The following is a 23,183-nucleotide window of genomic DNA, read 5'->3' on the forward strand; positions in this document are numbered from 1 at the left end:
ATCCGATAAAGCAATCGATATATTAGAGAGGAGACAAATTCGGAAGTACAACCAAGGAAACTGGCGAAGTTTTTATAAATTAAATGTACCTTAACTTATTTTTAAAATATTGACAGCGGATTAACTAAGAACATTAAAAATCTAAAACAAAGAATTACCTTTTGCGATAATCGCCTAACTCCGATATTTCCATCCCCAGCCGATAGTTTGACAGCCCTGCCACTGAGAGAGCATAATGACGTGGTGAACTCTGTGTGAAAAAAGAACAATAAATTGCCGACAAATCTCTAGTGTAATTAAATTAGTTACAGCATAAAAACGCACTACACTGTGGTCAGAACTTCACGAATATCGAATACTGGCAAGCAGGCTCTGCAAATAGCAATCTCAGTAAACTGACAGTCGAACCAGCCCTACAACAAGGAGGAAGAAGAAGAAGGCGACGACGGGCGGTGCAGAATATGAATTAGAGAATAATTAGCGATTGAAGCGCGCCTAGTTTTCCAGTTGGCCCATTTCGTGTTTTGTTAGCCCCTTTCCGGCAGCCCCTGTCCCCGTCCCGGAAAATTACCCAAATCCCGAATCGATACACGTGTGCAGCGAGAACGACGACAGCGTCAAAGTCAACAATAAAAGTCCAGGGCCGGAGATTAATGAGAGACTACCGACGACGACCATGATGAACGAGGACAGTAGTGCTGCCGGCGGCGGCGGGGTTAAGAAGTTCTTTCAGCGCCTCTCACAGGTAAGTGATTGTGGAATGCCCGTACTTGCCGGGAACTAACCCGCATCCTTTGCTTCCACAGACCTACCAATCCACCTTAGACCGTAGCACACCGCACACACGAATGCGCTGGGTGTTCGCCGGCTTTCTGCTCCTGCTCTTTGTGCTGCGCATCTTCATCTATCAAGGCTGGTACATCGTGTGCTATGCGCTTGGCATTTACCACTTGAACCTGTTTATCGCTTTTTTAACGCCCAAGATCGACCCGGAGTTCGATCCGTATTCGCAGGACGACGAGGACGAGGGACCCAATCTGCCAACGCGCAGCAACGAAGAGTTCCGGCCATTCATTCGCCGCCTGCCGGAGTTCAAGTTCTGGCTGTCGGTGGCGAAGAGCACGCTCATCGGTCTGATATGTACGTTCTTCGATTTCTTCAACGTGCCGGTGTTCTGGCCCATCCTGGTTATGTACTTCATCACGCTCTTCTGCATAACGATGAAGCGCCAGATCAAGCATATGATCAAGTACAAGTACTTGCCGTTTACCCGCAATAAGCCGCGCTACCAGCGGGTCAACGACCTGGCGGGTTCCGGACCCGGCTCCGTGGCGGGCAACTCAAAGTGACAATTAGCCGCACAGACGTCAGACACGCGGGCGACGGCAGCGGGAACGGGTGATCCTTCAAGCGCCTCTTCTGCAGCTGCAACGCCACCATTACCAACTAGCGACAGCGCAGCGACCAAGGATGTGGGGTCGCCAACAGCATCGTCCATTAAACCACCGCAGATCATTGCCATTGAGGACTACTAGAGAAAGCTACCGAAAGCAGCCCGGAATGGGAACCAGCAGCATAACATCAACCAGAACCAAGCTTATAATATGATTTTCCTTTTCGGTTTGTGTAGCATTTTTCGTTTCACTGTTGAGTTGTCGTACGGCGTCTTGTGCAAAATAACTTGTTTATTGTTTAATCTAACTGCTTGTTTAAATTTATATTTATTTACAACGCTTTCAATATATTGTAAATCCCAAACGATACCGAAATATTGCAGATCAGCTCTAATTTAGTTATTCATCCTAAACCTAACGATAATTTAATAACTCTTCTATCCAAAAAGTAGACTTACCGTATTTGAATCCAATTATTTTTGATTATCATGCTTAGATGCTATAAAAATATGCCTAAATATATATACAAACATATATATATATATATTTTGCATTATGATTATACAATTTTTGTTAGCCTTAACTATACAAAATGTTAAAAAAAAGGCGAATTGAAAACTGAAACTATAGGAAGTGTACACTGGGTGCGTCTTATGAATAAAGAAAGACAAAAGAAAACCAAATAATTTATCGTTGCATTTTGAACCATTTGGAAAAAGGGTGATGGCTTTCGTGGCGTGGTTTTTGTGTTTATCTAATCGCTGCCACATGTAGTTTGCTGTTGGATTTTAAGACACAAAACCAATTTTGATTAGGCCAATGCGTGAAATTGCTTTGGCGATTACCTCAATCACTAAGTGGTAATTTAAAAACGACTCATTCTCTGAAGAGTGAATACATTTCGTTTTTATTTAAATGAAGCACACACCAACAAATTGAGCACACGTCATCTAGTCTAGAAAACACGATAAAAATAGTTAAGACTCTAGCACGGCAATAATAAAAAAGTTAAAATGCACATATAATATATAAAAATGATTAATAATACGGGAATCGTAATATTTGAATACAATCGAACATTTTGATTTATCATAAATATGATTAAATATATGATTTAATCATGGGCACTTGGGAATACTTTAGGGCAGCGAGACAAGAGAGATTTCACTTGGACTCCACTTCCGATGCGGCCTTGGCCTTATCCTCTCGAGCGCATTTGCGTATAACACTATTGAAGTACATGTGCAGGACGTAGCTAACTAGTCGCAGCGGTCCCAAAACAATGGCGTGCAGAAGATTGGTAAAGAAACCATCCCAAGGAAGCAATGCTCCACCCAAAGTGGTGATCAGCCAGCTTTCTGCTCCAACAGTTGAGGTGAACTTGCCCTTCTACAAAAATGAAAAAGTACTCTAGTTAGATTGCGTGAATATCAACTATGGGTAACAGACTCACCAGGGCATCCTTGAGTATAGCTTTCGCCATAACTTCCGGCTCTATGAGACCTCCTCCACCAGAGATTATTTTTGTTTCCCTGGGCTTGGACTTCTCCTCCTCCTCGAATCCGGGTGTATTCGTATCGCAGGGCATGGCCAGAGTGACGCTGACCCCGTGCTCCCGAGACTCCATTGCAATCGTTTCCGCCATCGCTCTCAGCGCGTACTTGGTGGCTGAGTAAGGACCGTATCCATAGATGCCAAACATAGCCGCCTGCGAGGCAGTGATTACAATAATGCCGTCGCCCGCTTTCTTCATTTTGGGCAGGACATAACGTGTGCAGTTATAGGTTCCAAAGAAGTTTACGTTCATCAGCTTGTGGACATCCTGGACTGAGACCTCCTCGAACACACCGCAAATGGCCATTCCGGCACAGTTGATTAAGGTGTATATGGGGCCGAAGTTATCTTCGATCTCGCCAAGCACTTTGGCCACCTGGTCATAATCGCCGCCAATGTCCAGACTTCTGTACTGGAACTTTTGATCTGGCCGCTGGCGAATCACTTCCATCAGAGCCACTGCTCCGCCTGCAAAAAAGATCGTATATCAAAGATAAGAGTATTTTGGGTGGGGTTTCCTTGGCAGAACATTACTCACTCAGCATTTTCTCGTCGCGCGCTATCACCGTCACATTGGCGCCCTTCATGGCGCACTCCACCGCCAGACAGAGTCCGATTCCCTTGGAGCCGCCGGTGACCACCACATGACGACCCACAATGCTCCTCGGTTTCTTGGCCATTACGAACAGGTAGACCAGAACGTGAACCAGCACCGCAATGCCCACGCAGAGCACTATCTCCCAGCTCAGTTCCATGGTGACAATTTCAAGAGGTTGCGATAATTCCCGGATTCTCTAATCTCTTATGCTGGTTTATCTGCACCGCAAAGTTTATGATTAGAAAGTGCATCGAAGTGTGACCGTTGACGCAAACAGGTGGGACTGGATTTCTATCGATAGCTTTCGCACACTAGAGATGCGAATGTGGCTATAAGCGGCAAAGAAAATATTTTGTTCTTCAAAAATTTTAGTTTCAATTTATACAGTTTGGTTTTCATAATAATTAAAATTTGCAATGGCTACCCATATGTATTATCAACAAAAATATTCACTACATCTTGAAATAAAGAGGTTTGATAAAAAAGGTTAGATTCTAGCGCGCAGCACTGACCCCATGTGTCTGCTCCAACCAAACTGTTTACTTGTTTGGAATTTGCCATTTAGAAACATTTAACGAAAATGCCACCATAAAAGGACGCGAAGGGTGGAAAGGAAGCAGGGAAAGGGGGCAAAAAGCCAGCCGCCGAAGACAAGTGTAAGTGCTTACGACTATCGCAAGAATCCTACCCCTCAAATTAATTTTGCCACCTGCAGCTGCCGGTAAGGAGAAGAAGGGAGGCAATGCCGTGAAGGTTCGTCACATCTTGTGCGAGAAGCAGGGCAAGATCACCGAGGCCATGGAGAAGCTGAAGGCGGGCCAAAAGTTCCCCGAGGTAGCGGCTGCTTACAGCGAGGACAAGGCGCGACAAGGCGGCGATCTCGGATGGCAGATCCGAGGAGCGATGGTGGGTCCATTCCAGGACGCCGCCTTCGCGTTGCCTATCTCTACTGTTAATAATCCCGTGTACACAGATCCCCCGATCAAGACCAAGTTTGGCTACCACATCATCATGGTGGAGGGAAAGAAATGAACCTTGATTTTATAAATCGAATTTTAATGTGCTACGGATTTTGTCTCTTTTCATTTGTGGGTTCCCGAAATCGTGCGCTAATCACTTCTTGCCCGCATCCTCCTTCAATCCCACGGTGCGGTTGAACACTATGTGGTTCGCGCTGGTATCTGGATCTACGGAGAAGAAGCCAATCCTCTCGAACTGGAACTTGTCGTAGACCTTGGCCTGGTTTAGGGCCCGATCCGCGAATGCCACCACCACCGATATGGACTGCTCACTGATGTCGCTTAGGAAGCCGCCGGGTACCTCGTTGGGATCCTCTGGATTCTTGTGCTTGAAGAGCTGCTCGTACAGACGCACTTCCAGCTGTATCGGCTGCGATACCCACTGGACAAAAGCCTTGGGCTTCTCGGCCTGCTCGGCAGGTTGGCTGGTGCAGATGAGTTCCACCACCTGTCCAGTCGCCGGATCCTTTACTATCTCATCCACGCTGATTACGAGACCCGCGTGTCGGAGACCCACAGATTGCTTAGGTGCCAGACGACGGTATCCCTTTTCGGGCTCCAACTTGAAGTCTCCCTGCTCAATATAGATCACCTTGTCCAGGGTGATCTTATGAGTCCCTTGCTGCGGGTTCTGCGGGAAATCAGGCACTTCTAGCTGCGCGGGCGCGTCATGAGGGAAGTTCTTTATGGTAACTTTGAGAGGTTCCAGGACAACCAACCGACGGGGAGCTGTAACATTAAGCACATCCCGCACGGCTGCTTCCAACATGGCGGGGTCGACGGCGATCTGGGCACCCGTTACGCCCATTTGGGCGCAGAAGTTGTTGATGGCATCCGCTGGGAAGCCTCTACGTCTCAGAGCCGTCAGAGTAAACAGCCTGGGATCGTCCCAGTCGTGGACAATCTGCTCCGTGATCAGCTTTGCAATCTTGCGCTTTGACACAAGTGCGTAGTTCATGTTTAGTCTACCGTACTCCCACTGCACCGGGCAGTAGATACCCAGAGCGTTGCACAGCCAGTAGTAGGAGGATCGTCTCGACTGGAACTCCTTGGTGCACAGTGAGTGGGTGATATCCTCGAGAGAGTCGCAAAGGCAATGAGTGTAATCGTAAGTGGGGTAAATGCACCAGTCAGAGCCCGTACGGTGGTGAGAGATAAACTTAATGCGATACGCCACAGGGTCCATCTTGCCCTCCTCTAGGGTGACCTTCATGCGCAGTGTGGCCGCTCCCTCGTCGATCTTTCCACGTTTCATGTCTTCAAACAGACGCAGTGACTCCTCAATGGGACGCTCCCTCCAAGGACTGGGCTTCGGATTGAAGCCCTTCAGTTCCTCCGCCTTCTGGTGACACACGTAGGCCAATCCTTTGTTAATCAGCACAACAGCCCACTCGTACAGCTGCTGAAAGTTGTCCGAGGAGTAGGTGATCTTGAATGGTTTGTAGCCCAGCCATTCCACCACCTCCTTAATGGCCAAAAAGAACTTCTCCTCCTCCTTCTCGGGATTGGTGTCGTCGTAGCGCAAGTAACAGACTCCATCGTGGGCAGCCGCGTATCCAAAGTTAATGTTAATAGCCTTTGCGTGACCGATGTGCAGGATGCCATTCGGCTCTGGCGGGAATCGCGTGTGCACTTTGCCTCCAGTCCTCGCCAGGTGCTCCTTCAGTAGCCGCTCCGTGTGCTCGGTGACCACGTAGCCATCTGCCTTGAAGTTCTCGCCGGGAGCATGGAAGTGTACCTTGGTTTTCATGAGTTCCGAAATGGTGGTGGCTCCATCAGATGCAGCTTCAGCCGTTTGAGCGGCAGGAGTTACTTCCGCTTTCGGTTTTGCAGCCTTCGGCTTATCGTTTGCTTTTGTCGGAGGTTTTAAGTCTGCTTCTGTTTTAGGACCCAACAGATCGAAGATCTCCACATCGATAACCGCCTTCACGGACTTGGCATCCGCCCACTTCAGGTCTCCCCGGACATCCTGCAGGATTTTGAATGAGTTAAAATGGTAGCGTTGCTCCAACAAGGCCTCCTTGTAGCTGGCCTTGATCTTGGCCTGCACAGTGCGCTCGATTTGCTCCGGAGTGACCACCACTCCAACGCCGCACTCCTTCTCAAGCGCCTGCACATCTATGTTGGCATTCAGGCTCTGACCACATTTGAGCAGGTACTCCAGGGCGGCATCAATACGCTGAGTGTTGTCCAGCTTGTGCTCCACTATGTAGCGCACCAGAAGAGGCAGATGGTCCGCAGTCTGCGGCTTCAGCTTGGTAGCAATGTGGTAGATCAGCATACCAGTGCCGTCGGATAGGGTGGCGCCTCCCGCCGCCGCCAGCGCCAGCTGGAGATTCTTTGTCACGTTGGCATTCTTCAAAGTTTCCTTCGCCTTTTGCTCGCTCATGCCGAGCACCTGGAATTTCGCAATCAGATCATCTCCAGCCATTTCCCCGTTTTTGTCTCTTCCTGATGACGATGTGCAGGTCAGTGTGACCGTTCGGGACCGGGATGTAAAACACCAGTTGCATTACAGTGTTCGGTAGTTGGAAAATGATAAAATTATAAGCGATACTTCTGCTACAATCGACATATCGATTTCTCCCTACCTATCGTGCCTGCACGTGTGAAACGAAAACATTGCTAAATGCGTTGTTAAACTGCCAAAATAGAACGAAAATGGGTAAATTAAACGTGACAGTGCTGCGATATCTCACTAAGGAGGACTTCCGCGTCCTCACCGCCATCGAGATGGGCATGAAGAACCACGAGCTGGTTCCCGGTCCCCTAGCTGCTGCCATTGCGAATCTGAAGTCGGGTGGAGTCCACAAGCTGCTCAAGGAGCTGTGCAAGCACAAGCTGTTGGCCTACGAACGGGGAAAGAAATGTATGTATGGCTGCAGATTTAAGTAATATTAGTCATTAACAATTATTGGCCTACAGATGATGGCTACCGCTTGACAAACACGGGCTATGACTACCTGGCTCTGAAGTCTCTCACACTGCGGGGATCGGTCAGTTCTTTTGGCAACCAGATTGGAATTGGCAAGGAGTCCAACATCTACGTGGTGGCTGATGAGGAGGGCACTCCAATTTGCCTCAAACTACACCGATTGGGTCGAACTTGTTTCAGGAATGTGAAAGCCAAAAGAGACTACCACGGTCGCCGGCACAAGGCCTCCTGGTTGTACTTATCTCGCATCTCGGCCACCCGCGAGTTTGCCTACATGTCGGCACTCTATGATCGTGGATTTCCAGTGCCGAAACCCATTGATTTCAACCGCCACTGCGTCTTAATGGACCTCGTCCAGGGCTGGCCCATGTAAGCTAGTTACTTTTATAATTATTCATATCTTTTGAATATAATTTTTATAGGACGCAAGTTCACGAACTTCTAGACGCTCCACAAGTTTACGATGATCTTATGAACCTAATTGTGCGTCTGGGAAATTCTGGAGTTATTCATGGCGATTTTAATGAGTTTAATTTAATGGTGACAGACGCCGGCAAGCCCATACTGATTGATTTCCCTCAGATGATGTCCACCTCGCATGAAAATGCAGAATTGTAAGCTTTCGTTTTTATAGCATTCAAGCATTAATAGAAAAATATTTTTTAGTTTCTTCGAACGCGATGTTAACTGCGTGCGTGAAATGTTCCGTCGCAAATTTGGTTACGAAAGCGAAGACTACCCCAAGTTCAGCGACCTGGTGCGTGAGGATGATTTGGATGCCGAGGTACACTGCACAGGCTATGGCTTTACTAAGGAGATGGAGCAGGATCTTCTTGAGGAATACGGCATGGTGGAGCAAGCAGATGAGGAGGATGAGGGAGAGGATTTGGAAGAGGAGGATGAGCCTCCCACCTTGGTAACCGCAGCAGCTGTAGAGATTGATGAGTGCCGACGCCAGGTGGAGAACGAGGTCATTTATAGCGAAGCCAAGCCCACTCAGAAGTCGGATGACGCAGTGCGTCGGTACATTGAATCGTGTACGCAATATCTGGGTAATCTCAGCGTAGGTCCGGAAGTTCCCGATCAAACCATGCCCAAAAAGTTGGACATGGCCCTACCGGTTAAAACTCCAGACGTTATTCCATTCGAAGCTGGAAATCCGGCAGGAAATACTGTTGAAGAAGACGTCAAGTCCATCAGTTCCAATGATTTAGATACGGATGAAGTTCCCGAGCTAGTTGGCCTGGATCCTAACTCGCGCATGTATCGTCTCAAAATGGTCGAGCAAATGCTAAATGATGCGAGAAGTCAACGCTCCTATTCTACCACAACCAGCACAATAGCTCCGTCTGTGATTACCGACAGGATACGACGGAACATGGACATTAAGGAAAAGCGGGAGCAGCGAAAGAAGTGTGTGGCCAAGGGAGAGGCTAGTGCTGTGCATCGTCATCGCAAGGAGAACAAGGATGTGGTTAAGGAGTATGCTGGCTGGGACTTCTAGATCATGTTAATCTATTAAATAAAAATAGTGATATGTATATTTAAAATTAAAACATTTCATCAAGACATCGCAAATTGTGTTCTAACTAGGTAATTTTGTCATCATCTGGACTTTTCCCAATTACCCAGTTTTTATACGCAAGACTAGACTTATCTAGTGTAATCCCTAGGTAAATAAAAGTCGCCTTTATTCCGTCGTGCAGTGTATTGTAAATAAGAGCGTTTTCATGAGTCGGCAAAGTGATAATACGTTTTATAATAATGAGATGGCTATACAAATATATAAAAGTAACTGGGAAACGAAAAATATATTCAAATTGATTATAACTTACTTTATGTTATTAATTTTCTATATAGGGTATTTAACTTAGTCGGAGCGAGATGACCTTCAGGCTATCGTTGCTATCATCGCTCACAGCTGTTCAACATATAAAAGCTAATCTCTAACGAAATGATAACACAAACGTGTTGTTCGAGTAACAGTTCAGATCGCAAAATGCATAAGGAGAAGTCTGCGTGGTTACTTCAAATCGGATTCCTTGAAGCTGGATAAATTGTAAATTAAGCCTGCCCATGATGCCAGCATGATGACTCGCATCCGTGTGGAGTACACCACGGAAGAATCGGAGGTAAAACAGGCCACCAAATTCCTGATAAAGACCATCTTCGCCGAAAGGAATCCGGTTTCCCATGTTTTCATCAGATACGGCATTTACACTCGCGAAATGGACATGTACCAGCGGATTCTGCCCAAGATAGCGAATCTGGTGAAGAGGGATCCTCGGCGAATATCTGCCGGCACTGTATACGTCGACAAGGATACGGACTCCATTATTTTCGAGGACCTCGCGTTAGAGCATTGCAAAGTGGCCTGCAGGCTACAGAAATTGGATCTGGCACACACACATCTCGTGCTGGAAAAGCTGGCCAACTTTCATGCCGCTGGAGCAGCTCTGGCCGAGAGAGAACTTGGCATCTTTAAGGATAACTATGATCGTGGATTCTATAACAGGCATACCCGGGGCTACGAGCCGATTATGAAGAATTTACTTAAGACCCTGTCCCGTTCCCTTAACTTAGACGAGCAGCTGCGTCAACGATACCAGGCGAAGATTGACCGACTTGTTGATCGCATAATGGTCTACGGTGAGCGGTCGACCACCAATAATCCTGGCGATTTTTTGACCCTCAATCACGGAGATCTGTGGACCACCAATATTATGTTCCAGTACGATGCAAAGGTACATCCCATCAATGCTGCCTTCATTGATTTCCAGTTCAGCGTGTGGAATTCACCAGCCGTCGATCTTCACTACTTCTTCTCCACTTCCATCCATGACGAGCTCCGCCTAAACAATCAACCAGAGCTGGTCCAGTTCTACTACTACAAACTGAAGGATGCACTGAAAAATGTGAAGTATGCCGGCTGCATTCCGAATTTGTTCGAATTTCAACAACAGTTCCGAGCTAGAGCTTTCTATGGTGGGTTTTATATTATATTTATATAATTATATATATTTAAGATCTGATACAAATCTACTCTGTTTTACAGCTGTGTTTGCTTCTTTAATTTTTGAACCCTTTATGGTGTATGATGGAAAAGAGAAGGTTTCCCTGGGCCACATCATTTCGGAGGGCAAAGGTGGTATGAGATTATAAGACGATGTGTTTCAGCAGCAGTCCGTCAGGCTAAATCTTCACCATACACTTCCGTATCTTGATCAGTGGGGATTGCTGGATGATATGTAAAAAACAAACGATTACGTTACATAAATAAGCTTAGGACCCTTAGCTAGAGGGATTAGTGTAGTTAGTCGTAATAAAGATGATAAAACTGGGAAAATTATCGCAAACTATCTTCACTACTCAAACTATAGCGCTAACGTTGTGATCCATAATGTCTGAAAAAAATCTGAAATAAAATCTCTACAGTTGAAGAAAATAGAGACTCAGCCGGCGACAGCCAAAGGGGACAACTACGCGAGTGTAATGACCCGCATTAATCTGAAGTATACCACAAAGGATTCAAAGGACACTCAGAACGCTACTTTCCTATTGAAAACAACCTTTGCCTCCAAAGATCCGGCAGCCAATATACTGGCCGGCTACGGGGTTTCCATCAGAGAAATGGAGATGTACCAACAGATTCTGCCCCACCTGGCCAGAATGGTGAGGGGTGAGATGGAGGATTCCCGGAAGATGTTCGCTGCTACCGTCGATGTGGATCGAGAGCGGGACTCAATCCTTTTTGAGGACCTGACGTTGGAGGATTACAAAGTCGCTTGCCGTCTAAAAAAATTGGATTTGGAGCACACACATCTGGTCCTGGAAAAACTGGCTGAATTCCATGCAGCTGCGGCAGTTCTTGCCGAGCGAAAGCCAGGAATCTTTGAGAATAACGACGATCGAGGATTCTTTAACAAACATTTTCGAGGCTTTCAGCCAATCTTTAGGAACCTACTACAGGCTCTATCTCGCTCCCTAGAGCTGAATTTGGATCTAAAAAATCGTTATCAGAGGAAGATAGACCGGCTAGTGGATACTATAATGGATTACGGCGATCGATCGACGTCGACCAATCCAGGAGATTTCATAACTCTAGCCCATGCGGATCTTTGGACAACAAATGTGATGTTTCAGTACGACAAACAGGGTCATCCCATCAATGCCGTCTTAATTGATTTTCAGTTCAGTGTGTGGAACTCTCCGGCCATCGATCTGCACTACTTCTTCTCCACTTCGATCCAGGACCATCTTCGCTGGAAACATCAGCCTGAATTGGTCCAGTTTTATTACTACCGGCTGGTGGAATCCCTGAAGAAGCTAAAGTATTCGCGTCGTATTCCGAGTTTATTTGAATTTCAACTGCAGTTTAGGGCTAGATCTTTCTATTGTAAGTGTATGCAAGTTATAGTAAAAATAAATATTAATTTAAAAAATTCTTTTAGCTGTTTTCTGCTCGCTGATTTCCGAGCCCTGCATGCTTTACACCGGAACTGAGGAAGCGTCCATTGCTCAAGGATTGTCCACTGCCGCCAGTGGAGTACGGTTCAGAGATTCTGTGTATCATGCTGACCACATCCGAGAAAAAATGGTACTCACTCTGCCGTTTCTGGATCAGCAGGGGCTGCTAGACGATATGTGAAGTTTTATTTTTTACTCTTATAAGTTAGTCTAGCTAGTTAGCCTAGCTGAACAACAGACGCTTTTCTATGATCATTCACACAGAGCAAAGCCCTATCTTAATAAATTTACTCAAATGTGCTGTCGCCTATCTTTTCAATTGACAGCAATTAAGGAGCTTACGACTCATGAGATACGCCCAGTGTCATCTCATCTAATCATGAGCATCTCGTGGATAAAAGCCATTCACCTTTGACAAAAGCTAGTAGAATTTACACATTATGCCGGAGAAAACGACCCACAAGGCGCCAGCGTGGCTGACTGAGGAGTACGTGGAGAAAAAGTTAGGAGTCTAATTCAAGAATGACACCCTGAATCTGAAGAAACTGACGATCAAGCGAGCGATCAAGATAGCGAATGGAGAGAACTACGCCAGCGTAATGAACCGCATCAATGTGGAGTACACTACGAAGGATTCAAAGGATAACCAGTCCGCAACCTTTCTTCTTAAGACGACCTTCGCCGACAAAGACCCGGCGGCCCATCTGCTCATTAACTTGGCATCTACACCAGGGAGATCGACATGTACGAGCAGATACTGCCCCGATTGGCGGATATAGTGAAGAATGAGCTCCACGATTCTCGGAAGTTGTTTGCAGCTACTGTGGGTGTAGATCGTGAGCGGGACTCGATTATGTTCGAGGACCTTTCGCTGGAGAGATATAAGGTTGCGTGCAGGGTGAAGAAACTGGATCTGGAGCACACTTATCTGGTTCTCGAGAAACTGGCGGATTTCCATGCAGCGGGGGCAGCTCTGGCTCAGCGGCAACCCGGAATCTTTGAAAAGAACTACGACCGTGGATTCTTTAACAAACATATACGAGGCTACGAGCCAATCATGAATAATATCCTTAAAGCCGTGTCGCGCGCCCTCGAGTTGACTCCGGATCTAAAGGAGCGATACCAGGCGAAGATCGACAAGTTAATTGATAATGTAATGGACTACGGCGAGAGATCGGTAACTGTCGCTCCCGGCGATTTTGTGACTCTGGCCCATGGAGATATTTGGACAACCAATGTCATGTTCCAGTACGATGACGAAGGTCATCCAGTTAATGCCATCTTCATCGATTTCCAGTTCAGCGTTTGGAATTCTCCGGCCATCGATCTGCACTACTTTTTCTCAACCTCGATCCACGAAAATATTCGTCTGGAGCGTCAGACCGAGCTGGTCCAGTTCTACTTCAATAAGCTAGTGGAGGCTCTAGGAAGGGTGAAATATTCGGGTAAGGTTCCCAGTTTATTTGAGTTCCAACAACAGTTTCGGGCCAAAGGTTTTTATGGTGAGTTTCCGCAGTAAATATAAAATTTTTTAAAATGTTTAATTCATTATTATACTCAGCTGTGTTTGCGTCGTTGATTTTCGAGCCCACCATGGTCTACAATGGTAAGGAGGGGCCGTCAGTTGAGCTGTTGTTCATGACCAGCGATGAGAAGGGAGTGCGAATAAGGGATGCACTGTATCAGACGGAGGAGAACCTAAAGAAGTTGCACCTGACTCTGCCGTTCCTTGATCAACTGGGCTTACTAGACGAAATGTAAGAAAATGCTCCACCCAATAAATAAATGCTCCTTATCAGTTAAAGTCAATTAATCAAATTATCAGCTGCTATCTACCGAGAAATTGAGCTTAAAATAGTTTCGTTATTTTTAGGAATTTATTGTTTAGAAATATCTAGTAGCTCGCTGGCATCAAATTGATATGTAATAAGCTCAATGACGATTTCTAATAGCTAATTCAAATGGTTTAATTGAAAGATAACAGGAATGTCAGATAAGTGAGATAGAATGATAGATAAGTCTTGAATAAAAGCGGAACCCCACCGATGAAAAATCCGCAGTGTCGATCAACCCGCGATTCGGTCAGTATCATGTCCCAGGAAAGCAATAGAAACACACAAGTGGTGCCCGCTTTGCTCACTCGCGACTATGTGGAGCAGAAGCTGCGTTCCTATTTCAAGAATGACACCCTCCGCCTGATGAACCTGGACATCAAGCTGGCCCTTGGCAACGCGGAGAACTACTCCAGCGTGATAACGCGCATCTATGTGGAATATACGACGAATAAGTCAAAGGATAAACAATCCACCAGATTCCTGGTGAAAGAGAGTTTCGCCGACGCAGGTCCGGCGGCGCAGGTTCTCCTGAGCTACGGAGTGTACAACAGGGAATTGGACCTGTATGAGCGAATCCTGCCCCAGATGGCGGATGTGGTGCGGACTGAGCTGGCAGACTCCCGGAAACTATTTGCCGGCACTGTTTATGTTGATCGGAAACGGGCCTCGATTATCTTCGAGGATATGTCGCTGGAGAATTACAGAGTGGCCGATCGGCTCAAGAAACTGGATTTGGAGCACACGCATCGAAAAGCTGGCCAATTTCCATGCAGCCGGAGCAGCCTTGGCCGAGCGACAGCCTGGAATCTTTGCGAAGAATTTCGATGTTCCAATACGACGACGCAGGGCATCCCATAAATACCATCTTTATTGACTTTCAGTTCAGTGCTTGGAACTCGCCGGCCATCGATCTGCACTACTTCTTTTCAACGGCCTTGCAGGCCGATATTCGACTGAAGAAACAGCCAGAGCTGATCCAGTTCTACTATTACAAACTGAAGGCTGCTTTAAAGAAAGTCCAGTATTCCGGAAATGTGCCGAGCCTATTCGTCTTCCATCAGCAGTTCCGGAACAGATCCTTCTATGGTGGGTATACCAACATGCCTGCTTATAGAATTTATATTCAATTATGTTATCATTCAGCTGCCTTTGCATCCCTGATCTTCGAGCCAATGATGACGCACACGGGCAAGGAAGAGGCATCCATGGATCAGATAATATCCCTTTCGGAGAAGGGAATGCGCTTTAAGGATGACGCATTTCAGGCGGAGGAAATGAGGAAAAAGATGCGTCTCACTTTGCCCTTCCTTGATCATTTAGGATTACTTGACGTGATGTAAATGAAAATAGTAATATTATTGTATTTATAGATTTTATACTGGCTTAAATAAATTTATATATTAACATGTATGTATTTGTATTTAAATACAAAATAAATTCGATTACTTTCCCTGATATTGCTAACTTTTCTTAATTGTGTATGTACTTATGAATGACAATTCACAGGTGCTAATTGTAGGTATTTGTAAATGTGTAAAAACCATGAAAACGGGACAAAATCCGTAATATAAAGTTTTCTAATTGCTTTTGTTGATATTGACTTTGAAATTAGCTGCAGACGACGATAAGGGGAAATTCTTAGAATAACTATCAAGACAACCCACTAAATTAATTCACTTCCCTTTTACGATATTCGATAACAGATAATAAAAAATCTTAAGCTGTATTTCTCTTCCTTGGAAAATGTAAAACAAAATGAATTAATTATTAATGGTTTCGATGAATCGAATATATATATATTATATATATGTATATATATTGTTGCGAAATTTGGGTTACAAGGAATACTTAATAAGAAGTGCATTGCAAAAAACGTGAGCGTTCGACTAGACTCGAAATTGTTCAATTGTTGTTTGACCATGACGAAGCTAGTTGCCACGAGATACTTGCACTAAACTTATAATATATACTACACTTGGCTATAAAAGTGGCCGGACTGCGTCCGCAATGTCGCAGAAGCGCAAGCCCTGAGTTACGGATAGGATCATGACCGAGAAATCAACCCACAAAGTTCACCCAGCGCCAGTTTGGCTCACCTCGGAATATGTGCAGGATAAGTTGCGCACCTACTTCAAGGATAGCTCACTGAAGCTGGCGACGTGGGATACAAAGCCAGCCGTGGCCAATGGAGGAAACTACGGCAGCGTGATGACCCGCATCAATGTGGAGTACACTACTAAGGCATCGAAAGGGAAACAGTCCACCACATTCTTGGTCAAGACCACATTCGCTGACCGGGATCCAGCCGGCGATCTGCTCATCCACTATGGTGTCTACACCCGTGAGATGGATATATACGAGCACATCCTTCCCCAGCTGTTGGATATGGTCAGGAAGGAGCTCAAGGACCCCAGGAAGCTCTTTGCGGCCACCATGAATGTGGACCGCGATAGGGACTCGATCATCTTCGAGGACATGTCACTGGATCACTACAAGGTTGCCTGCCGCCGAAAGAAGTTGGACCTAGAACACACCCACCTGGTACTGGAGAAACTGGCCCTCTTTCATGCAGCTTCATCAGTGCTCGCCGAGCGGCAGCCGGGTATCTTCGAAAAGAACTATGATCGTGGCTTTTTCAACAAACACACCCGGGCATACGCCCCGATCATGACCAATCTTCTGGAGGCTCTGTCCCGCTCCCTTGCTTCGGATGAGGAGTTGGGGCAGCGGTACAAGGCCAAGATCGACAGGCTTGTGGAACGTTTGATGGACTATGGCGAAAGATCGACGACAAGTAGTCCTGGCGACTTTTTAACTCTGGCCCATGGAGATCTTTGGACCACCAACTTTATGTTCCAGTACGATGCAAAAGAGCATCCTACGAATGCCATCTTCATCGACTTTCAGTACAGCGTGTGGAACTCGCCGGCCATTGATCTTCACTACTTCTTCTCCACCTCGTTGCAGGATAATCTTCGCTTGGAACATCAAACAGAATTGGTTCAGTTTTATTACTATAGGCTGACAGAGGCTCTAAGGAAGTTAAAATATGCTGGTCGGATACCCAGTTTGTTCGACTTCCAACTGCAGTTCCGCTCGAGAGGATTCTATGGTGGGTACACTTCTTAACTCTCTTTTCAAATATTTTTTAATTAATTTATTTGCAGCCGTATTCTGTTCCCTGATTTTTGAGCCCGTCATGCAGTACGAGGGCAAGGAGGATGCTTCTATTGAGCAGGCTCTATCCAGTTCCGAGAGTGGAATGCGCTTCAAGAACTCCGTTTATGAATCGGAAAACATAAAAAAGAAATTAAGTGTCACACTGCCTTTTCTGGATCAGTTTGGATTGCTGGATGACATGTGATGATAATCTTGAACATGTGTAAATAGTTAAAATAAATAAAAGTTTAAGTACTAGTACGTATAGGCCGAACTAAGTCGTTGCTTTTAATTTCCTGGGAAAACACTTATCAACACGCTTAATTGCACTTTATGCATGTAATTCGGCCATAACTGTGCTTTTTATATGAAATACAGTGTTCATGACTGATAATAGCGCTTTCGAGTTTATTTCGGCAAGATAGTGCTAAACTCTTGACAAACAAAAGGTGTACACAATAGTAAAAATTTCAGAAGATAACAATTACAAGCCCTTGAATCGTGGTGAAATAGAAACAATCGCGATACGCCAAAAGATAAACCGTAGATGTTTTAGCTTATAAAAGAAACTAATATATACATACAACAAATAAATACAAATGTACTTAACAAGTCAAAATGTACAACTGAGGAAAAAACTTTTAAGTAAAATGCTGCGCCGCATTTATAACTCATACGCACCGTTGGCCCGCTTATCTTTTGCGTTAAAACGTCACATTTAATATAGTTTTATGAACTTGTACAATCTTTTTTTACAATATTTTTAATCTTATTTCTTACCATACTCAACTTGTTATACAATTGAGCTGCTTTTCATACCGTTTCAACTTCAAAATAAAACTTTATTATTTGTAATCAAAAAGTATATGATAGCTTCCATTCAGTCAATTATGTCTAGTAGACCAATCCGATCGAAACGTGGCAGCTCTCGTTTGAGATTGTCCTGCAACCTCTTATTCGTGTACAATACCTTCCGGAAGTTGCGTCCTCGTTCGTCATCCTTCATCAACGCATTAAAGTCGGCATCGGCGTTTTGGTCATTGGTCAATATGGCCTGGAAGACCATAGCGACTGTGACAGCTGTTAGACACAATAATATAAACAATCATAATGGGTTTTTGAAACTCATTTCAGATGGGACTCACCAAAGAATCTGGCCCTTTCGAGCTGCAGGACGAACTGCCTCAATGTGGGAATGTAGCCACCAAAATTGAGATCCTTGAGCGTATCCACAAGCACCGTGTGATAATACTGAAACAGGGCATCCTGCTGTTCGTATCGAATTTCAAACTGCACCGATGTGTTAAAGAAGTAGTGCAGATCCACCGCCGGCGAGGACCAACTGCAGAACTGGAAGTCGATGAGGGTCATGTCCAGTGGCTCCTTATTCTCGCCGTAGCGCAACATCACATTGTTCACCCAGTAGTCACCGTGCACCAATGTGTTAAAATCTCCCGGTTGGGGATCGTAAACTCTTGTGCAGTACTCCATTACACGCTCCTGCAGCTTCTTCAATTTGTTAGCATACCGCTCACCCAATTCTGGACACTCTCTGGCAAAGTCAGCCGCCACGCCCACCATATTCACAAAGCAGGGCGCAAAGGCCTGGGTGTGGCGATTGAAGATGCCGTGATCGAACTTGGTCAGCAATCCGGGCTGACGTTCGTTCAGAACAGCAGCGGCCGCATGCATCTTCGCCAGCTTTCGGAGTCCCAAGCGGGTGTGCTCCAGGTCCAAACCAACCAGACGATCGGCCAGGACATATTCCGTCACCGCTAGATCCTCAAAGATGATGGCCTCGTGCTCGTAGTCCACATGCAACGTCTTGGCGAAGACCTTCTCCGGCTGGCGAGTCTTCTCGATGAGCGAACTCAACTGGGGCAGGATCTTCTCGTACATACGCATTTCCGTGGTGCTGACCTGGTACTGGGAGAATATTCCAAAGGCAAAGCCATCATTCTCATAGGTGGTCTTCACAATATAGTATTCAGTCTCGGGGTTTTTGGCGCCACTTTTCAAAAACAAAATCCGCACGCGTGTCATCACACTGGAATAATTGTCACCCTTGGCAGTGGCGGGTTTGATCAACAAATCGGTGATCCTCAGTCCCGGATCATTCTTCAGATCCCGGAGCAGGCGCTCCAAGTAGGGTTTATCTAGCCACACTGGCGCCGGATGAAATTCGGTAGCGTCTTCCTTGCCCTGCTCCACCATGATGATGCTCGACTTGTGTTCTGGATCGCTTGGTCTAGTCGAAAGCCCCATTTATAGGCAGCCGGAAGACGCAATCTCGCCGACAACAGATCCCACATTATGGTAGCCGTAAAGCAAGTCGGGTCAGACAATTACGTAGCTGCTGCCCGTGGATTTCGATTCATACGCCAGAGATACGTGAGTATCTAAAGCTGACTAGATAGGAGCAGAGCTCGGAGCGCGACACTTGACAGGGTGAGATAACACCCCCACATCTCGCAAATCGCTGCACGTTCCTATATATGATGTAAGTGTGCCCGGCGTAATTCATGCCGAATGGTGCTGACGTGGCGTTTAAAGATCGCTCTCGTGCTCGCGTCAAACTAATCTACTTCACAGCCCATAAATCCATCTGCCGTCCAACCATTTGCATAGTTGAGCCGGATAGTTAAGCTATTTACAGACCTAAAATAGTTTCGTTTTTTATTTCCTGGTAGTAAATATTCTACGTATTTATAATAATCAGTCGGAATCTTCGAATTTCACAATGATTTTCATAACAGAATAGCCCAGAAGGAAAATAGTTAAACAAGTTCTCAAGTGCCAAGATAATAGGTAGAGGAGATAAGATTTCCCCTGCATACTTTCAGGTGTAGCCGATAACAATCTTGAATGTACATTTTTATATATGTATGTCGGGTCTTCCTTTATCTACCAACAAAATGTATATTGAAAATCGAGGAATTATGATCTGTTTGTTTTCACAAGGAATGCCGAATGTGGTACTGCCTACTTTTGGGCGCCTTTCTGTATTCCTAAATGTATTCTGTAACATACCTCCCAACCTGAGAAACTTTTGATGCTCAACTTATTAGGTACGCTTGTACATATCCGTTATATTATCATTAAAAATTAAAAATTTTGATATTATCAAATGGTGATAATTCACGTAAATAAATAATAAATAAAAACGATCTGTTACATTACTTATTTAAAAAATTATTTTTAATTTTTTTAGGCACGATCCACTATTTGTTTTTTTTTGGCTTTGTACCAAATATTATTAAGACCTAGTTATGAGTACACAATTGTTTATCTTATCTCAATGTTTTAAAAATAGCTTATACGACATGTGGGCCATTTTAAGTCTCAGATCAAAAATGTCCCAACCGTATTGCACCAGTACCACGAACTTGAGAAAGTCAAACATCCCATAATAGAGATAAACATTTAATTTAAAATGAGATTGTTTATTATTATTAAACCTTATAGACATAAAACGTGGAAGCCCAATAAAACATATCCTAATAATCACTTAACAGGTCTGGTTAACTTCCAGCAGTCCCTTTCTATCGAAGAAGGGAACCAGGGAATGTAAATTTTGTTGAACTGTAGGGTTGTTATATAATCGGTTCTTAAACCGAATGCCACGCTCATCGTCGTTCATCAAGGCATTGAAACAGGCATCCGTGGGATCCTGGCTGATCATAACTGGCTGCACCACTACCGTAGAATGCAAAGCTATAAAGAATATACAGTTATTAAAAAAGTAATTAGACTTTGTAATTAAGCACCTACCAAAGAATCTCTTTTGCTCCACCTCCAGCTTAAATTGATGCAAGCTGGGAATCTGATTTTGACGATAGTTCAGCTTTTCTAACGTCTCAGTGAATATCTTGTGGTAGAACTGGAAGAGCCCATTCTGCTGATCTCTACGCAGTGGCTCCTTCAGAGAAGTATTGAACAGGTGATGGAGATCGATGCATGGGGAACCCCAGAAGGAGTACTGGAAGTCAATGAGCAGCACGTCGACGGGTCGTCCCGTACTCGGATCGTACTTGAACATCACATTGTTGGTCCACACATCGCCATGGGCCAGAACATTCACTTGACCCGGAGTGGGTGCAAAGCACGCCCTGCCGATGTCCATGTAGTGTGGAGCCAAAGCGAATAGCTTCTCTCCGTAGTGGGCCAACGTGGGCACCTTGCTCATCCAGCGAGCGGCGGCCAGCAGACCACCCACAAAGTAGCCACTGTAGGCGTTTGTATAGCGATTAAAGAAACCACGATCGTAGCTTTCGAGGCATCCATTTTGCCGCTCGTTTAAGACCGCTGTGGCGGCATGAAATTTGGCCAACTTGCGCAGGATGAGGTGGGTGTGCTCCTCATTAAGGCGACGCACTCGATCGGCCATGACGTAACCCACCACGGAAAGATCTTCGAAGATAATGGCCATACGCTCGCGATCCACATAGATGGCAGTGGGAAATATTCTTTCAGTATCTCCGATTTCATTAAGGAGCTCTCTGCATTTGGGCAGCACTTCCTGGTAGATGGTCATCTCGCGGTTGTAAATGTCATATGGGGCCATCAGTTCCTGGGTCAGCTCATCATCATCGATTTCCGTCTTTACAATCAGGTTCTGCACATTTTTCTCCTGGTTGGACAGTGTGAACTCCACTCGAGCACGGGTCAGAACTCCGCCGTAGTTTTCACCAGGTCCCAGGGCGGGATTAATCTGCAGGTGAGTTATGGTTAGTCCTTCATCCTTGTAGTGGCAGCGAAGTGCATGCTCGATGTAGCTGTGGGTAAGCCACTCGGGTGCCGCTGCCATCTCGTGTAGTTGCTTCAATTTTTCCGACTGAACCGACTGAACCGATGACCGACCTTAGACTGACTGCTTATATAGTACCCCCTAATGACGCACACTTGTCACAGTGCATTTAACTTAGCCCATGTGTGTGATCTTTTGCTGCACTTGGAGAAATTCTTCTAATAAACATGTCTTTAGCACAGTTTAAACATCAATATATCTTTGGAAGTTGATAGTTTGTGCTTAATTACTATGATTAAGTGTAAGCTTTTTCTCCACGTATTTTATTTTTTCTCCAAGTGTATTTGGCACTGCTCCTATCTGCATCCCACTTCTTCTGGCTTTGGTTGACGCTCTGGGCTTTTATGGCCAAACAAGCCTGGGATGTTTACCTTGGGGATTACCTCCGTTTGGCAACAGGTCTCAAATATGTGTATCGTGTGCCAAGAATCGTGCCATTGCTCAACACTGCGCCTGGTGAAGATATAGTATCTCAGGATTTATGTACGGGGAACAGACGCCCAGCATTCGCATCATTAAGATACTCCAAATCCCAGGAAAGTTCCCACTTCACTTGAGGCTTGAGGCAAAGAAAATCAAGAGATTAGGGATCATCTTTTTATTCCGTTTTAATTTTTGCGCTCGCCTTATCACACGTAAGCCCATTCATTATCATAATTTAGCAATCGACAGAATTCATTGACTTATGTAAGACATTTTAATAGGCCATTTCCGCACGTCTCTACATTAGATGATATTTATCGCAGAGCTTACGTCTTACATTGTCCAGACTCACTTAGTAACTATTTATCCAGACGAGCGAAGCAAATTGTCACATTTACATACCGAATATTTTAGTACACGCCTGATTAAAGAAGTGTTACAATTTTAAAAAGCGTGGTTTGAAATAAACATTTAAAAAAATGTAAATTTTTGTTTAAAGCTTTTATGCTTTAAATGTTCGGCTCATTTAAGTAATAAACGAATTTTCTTAAGGAAGCTATAAACCATTGAGAAATAGTTTACAAACTCACTTATATGTACCTAGACAAAGTAAACGAAGTTTATCAGTCTTATAAGGCCAACAAAAGTTTATCAAGCTAAATTAAGATATGCAGACTTTATAATAATGTTTAATAAGTTAATTGTGGGAAATGCATATATAACCGGATTTTAAAGATAAAATGTTAAATATTTTAACCTTTTCATTTTGAATATGTTCTTATGATAAGGTATGATTGGAAATAATAGATAAACGTAATGATTTGAATAGGCAGTATAGATAAAATAAGAAAGTAAGTCCCTTAAGCCCTGAGTGTATTAAACTTTTTAAAAAGATTATGAATGCCAGCCTATCACTTAGATATAGTACCTTTTTTGCGTATATCCCTAAGATTTCTCCCAGCGTTTGACGTTAGCATTCAAACAAATCACTC

At 44.8% G+C, this 23,183-nt stretch overlaps 11 protein-coding genes and 1 pseudogene across 11 annotated transcripts; 8 read left to right on the plus strand and 4 right to left on the minus strand.

The window, feature by feature from the left end:
• Positions 1-206: 206 nt before the first annotated feature.
• LOC6619689 (protein RER1) lies at positions 207-2,077 on the plus strand. Its single transcript, XM_002043868.2, has 2 exons — positions 207-745; positions 807-2,077. The coding sequence occupies exons 1-2, from the start codon at positions 677-679 to the stop codon at positions 1,347-1,349; spliced, it is 612 nt and encodes a 203-aa protein (XP_002043904.1). The 5' UTR covers positions 207-676; the 3' UTR covers positions 1,350-2,077.
• A 201-nt stretch (positions 2,078-2,278) lies between these two features.
• LOC6619690 (3-ketodihydrosphingosine reductase) lies at positions 2,279-3,804 on the minus strand. The gene is made up of 3 exons (XM_002043869.2): positions 3,487-3,804; positions 2,848-3,416; positions 2,279-2,783 (listed from the first exon to the last, which is right to left on the minus strand). Exons 1-3 carry the CDS (start codon positions 3,701-3,703, stop codon positions 2,559-2,561), a joined length of 1,011 nt encoding a protein of 336 aa, XP_002043905.1. The 5' UTR covers positions 3,704-3,804; the 3' UTR covers positions 2,279-2,558.
• A 307-nt stretch (positions 3,805-4,111) lies between these two features.
• On the plus strand, positions 4,112-4,616 carry LOC6619691 (peptidyl-prolyl cis-trans isomerase NIMA-interacting 4). Its single transcript, XM_002043870.2, is given in 2 exon segments — positions 4,112-4,202; positions 4,262-4,616. Coding segments are annotated over 2 exon segments (393 nt in total). The 5' UTR covers positions 4,112-4,126; the 3' UTR covers positions 4,579-4,616.
• On the minus strand, positions 4,582-7,065 carry LOC6619692 (probable glutamine--tRNA ligase). The gene has a single exon (XM_002043871.2). It carries the CDS (start codon positions 6,994-6,996, stop codon positions 4,660-4,662), a length of 2,337 nt encoding a protein of 778 aa, XP_002043907.1. The 5' UTR covers positions 6,997-7,065; the 3' UTR covers positions 4,582-4,659.
• A 78-nt stretch (positions 7,066-7,143) lies between these two features.
• On the plus strand, positions 7,144-9,072 carry LOC6619693 (serine/threonine-protein kinase RIO2). The gene is made up of 4 exons (XM_002043872.2): positions 7,144-7,434; positions 7,491-7,869; positions 7,923-8,114; positions 8,167-9,072. Exons 1-4 carry the CDS (start codon positions 7,227-7,229, stop codon positions 9,002-9,004), a joined length of 1,617 nt encoding a protein of 538 aa, XP_002043908.1. The 5' UTR covers positions 7,144-7,226; the 3' UTR covers positions 9,005-9,072.
• A 229-nt stretch (positions 9,073-9,301) lies between these two features.
• LOC116801809 lies at positions 9,302-10,752 on the plus strand. Its single transcript, XM_032723544.1, has 2 exons — positions 9,302-10,485; positions 10,556-10,752. Exons 1-2 carry the CDS (start codon positions 9,588-9,590, stop codon positions 10,660-10,662), a joined length of 1,005 nt encoding a protein of 334 aa, XP_032579435.1. The 5' UTR covers positions 9,302-9,587; the 3' UTR covers positions 10,663-10,752.
• A 227-nt stretch (positions 10,753-10,979) lies between these two features.
• On the plus strand, positions 10,980-12,268 carry LOC6619694. The gene is made up of 2 exons (XM_032723543.1): positions 10,980-11,896; positions 11,952-12,268. The coding sequence occupies exons 1-2, from the start codon at positions 10,993-10,995 to the stop codon at positions 12,146-12,148; spliced, it is 1,101 nt and encodes a 366-aa protein (XP_032579434.1). The 5' UTR covers positions 10,980-10,992; the 3' UTR covers positions 12,149-12,268.
• Positions 12,269-12,362: 94 nt separating this feature from the next.
• On the plus strand, positions 12,363-13,757 carry LOC6619695. Its single transcript, XM_032723540.1, is given in 3 exon segments — positions 12,363-12,681; positions 12,684-13,469; positions 13,529-13,757. Coding segments are annotated over 3 exon segments (1,260 nt in total). The 5' UTR covers positions 12,363-12,407; the 3' UTR covers positions 13,729-13,757.
• A 73-nt stretch (positions 13,758-13,830) lies between these two features.
• LOC6619696 lies at positions 13,831-15,212 on the plus strand (annotated as a pseudogene).
• A 605-nt stretch (positions 15,213-15,817) lies between these two features.
• On the plus strand, positions 15,818-17,239 carry LOC6619697. Its single transcript, XM_002043876.2, has 2 exons — positions 15,818-16,914; positions 16,970-17,239. Exons 1-2 carry the CDS (start codon positions 15,849-15,851, stop codon positions 17,164-17,166), a joined length of 1,263 nt encoding a protein of 420 aa, XP_002043912.1. The 5' UTR covers positions 15,818-15,848; the 3' UTR covers positions 17,167-17,239.
• Positions 17,240-17,624: 385 nt separating this feature from the next.
• LOC6619698 lies at positions 17,625-19,204 on the minus strand. The gene is made up of 2 exons (XM_032723539.1): positions 18,107-19,204; positions 17,625-18,041 (listed from the first exon to the last, which is right to left on the minus strand). The coding sequence occupies exons 1-2, from the start codon at positions 19,173-19,175 to the stop codon at positions 17,842-17,844; spliced, it is 1,269 nt and encodes a 422-aa protein (XP_032579430.1). The 5' UTR covers positions 19,176-19,204; the 3' UTR covers positions 17,625-17,841.
• A 1,179-nt stretch (positions 19,205-20,383) lies between these two features.
• LOC6619699 lies at positions 20,384-22,553 on the minus strand. Its single transcript, XM_002043878.2, has 2 exons — positions 20,733-22,553; positions 20,384-20,675 (listed from the first exon to the last, which is right to left on the minus strand). Exons 1-2 carry the CDS (start codon positions 21,766-21,768, stop codon positions 20,470-20,472), a joined length of 1,242 nt encoding a protein of 413 aa, XP_002043914.1. The 5' UTR covers positions 21,769-22,553; the 3' UTR covers positions 20,384-20,469.
• Positions 22,554-23,183: the final 630 nt, after the last annotated feature.

Source organism: Drosophila sechellia, chromosome 3R (genome assembly GCF_004382195.2).
Source record: "Drosophila sechellia strain sech25 chromosome 3R, ASM438219v1, whole genome shotgun sequence".
In the NCBI taxonomy this organism is placed as follows: domain Eukaryota; kingdom Metazoa; phylum Arthropoda; class Insecta; order Diptera; family Drosophilidae; genus Drosophila; species Drosophila sechellia.

What these genes read in the sequence shown, in the direction of transcription:
- LOC6619689 (XM_002043868.2), top strand. Translation starts at nt 677, where the DNA reads ATGATGAACGAGGACAGTAGTGCTGCCGGCGGCGGCGGGGTTAAGAAG. An exon ending in TCTTTCAGCGCCTCTCACAG is followed by an intron (nt 746 to 806) that starts GTAAGTGATTGT and finishes TTGCTTCCACAG; the next exon opens with ACCTACCAATCCACCTTAGA.
- LOC6619690 (XM_002043869.2), bottom strand. Translation starts at nt 3,703, where the DNA reads ATGGAACTGAGCTGGGAGATAGTGCTCTGCGTGGGCATTGCGGTGCTG. An exon ending in GCGCGACGAGAAAATGCTGA is followed by an intron (nt 3,417 to 3,486) that starts GTGAGTAATGTT and finishes TCTTTTTTGCAG; the next exon opens with GCGGAGCAGTGGCTCTGATG. An exon ending in CTATACTCAAGGATGCCCTG is followed by an intron (nt 2,784 to 2,847) that starts GTGAGTCTGTTA and finishes TCATTTTTGTAG; the next exon opens with AAGGGCAAGTTCACCTCAAC.
- LOC6619692 (XM_002043871.2), bottom strand. Translation starts at nt 6,996, where the DNA reads ATGGCTGGAGATGATCTGATTGCGAAATTCCAGGTGCTCGGCATGAGC.
- LOC6619693 (XM_002043872.2), top strand. Translation starts at nt 7,227, where the DNA reads ATGGGTAAATTAAACGTGACAGTGCTGCGATATCTCACTAAGGAGGAC. An exon ending in CTACGAACGGGGAAAGAAAT is followed by an intron (nt 7,435 to 7,490) that starts GTATGTATGGCT and finishes ATTGGCCTACAG; the next exon opens with ATGATGGCTACCGCTTGACA. An exon ending in CTCGTCCAGGGCTGGCCCAT is followed by an intron (nt 7,870 to 7,922) that starts GTAAGCTAGTTA and finishes TAATTTTTATAG; the next exon opens with GACGCAAGTTCACGAACTTC.
- LOC116801809 (XM_032723544.1), top strand. Translation starts at nt 9,588, where the DNA reads ATGATGACTCGCATCCGTGTGGAGTACACCACGGAAGAATCGGAGGTA. An exon ending in CCGAGCTAGAGCTTTCTATG is followed by an intron (nt 10,486 to 10,555) that starts GTGGGTTTTATA and finishes TCTGTTTTACAG; the next exon opens with CTGTGTTTGCTTCTTTAATT.
- LOC6619694 (XM_032723543.1), top strand. Translation starts at nt 10,993, where the DNA reads ATGACCCGCATTAATCTGAAGTATACCACAAAGGATTCAAAGGACACT. An exon ending in TAGGGCTAGATCTTTCTATT is followed by an intron (nt 11,897 to 11,951) that starts GTAAGTGTATGC and finishes AAATTCTTTTAG; the next exon opens with CTGTTTTCTGCTCGCTGATT.
- LOC6619697 (XM_002043876.2), top strand. Translation starts at nt 15,849, where the DNA reads ATGACCGAGAAATCAACCCACAAAGTTCACCCAGCGCCAGTTTGGCTC. An exon ending in CCGCTCGAGAGGATTCTATG is followed by an intron (nt 16,915 to 16,969) that starts GTGGGTACACTT and finishes ATTTATTTGCAG; the next exon opens with CCGTATTCTGTTCCCTGATT.
- LOC6619698 (XM_032723539.1), bottom strand. Translation starts at nt 19,175, where the DNA reads ATGGTGGAGCAGGGCAAGGAAGACGCTACCGAATTTCATCCGGCGCCA. An exon ending in CGAAAGGGCCAGATTCTTTG is followed by an intron (nt 18,042 to 18,106) that starts GTGAGTCCCATC and finishes TGTGTCTAACAG; the next exon opens with CTGTCACAGTCGCTATGGTC.
- LOC6619699 (XM_002043878.2), bottom strand. Translation starts at nt 21,768, where the DNA reads ATGGCAGCGGCACCCGAGTGGCTTACCCACAGCTACATCGAGCATGCA. An exon ending in GGAGCAAAAGAGATTCTTTG is followed by an intron (nt 20,676 to 20,732) that starts GTAGGTGCTTAA and finishes TATTCTTTATAG; the next exon opens with CTTTGCATTCTACGGTAGTG.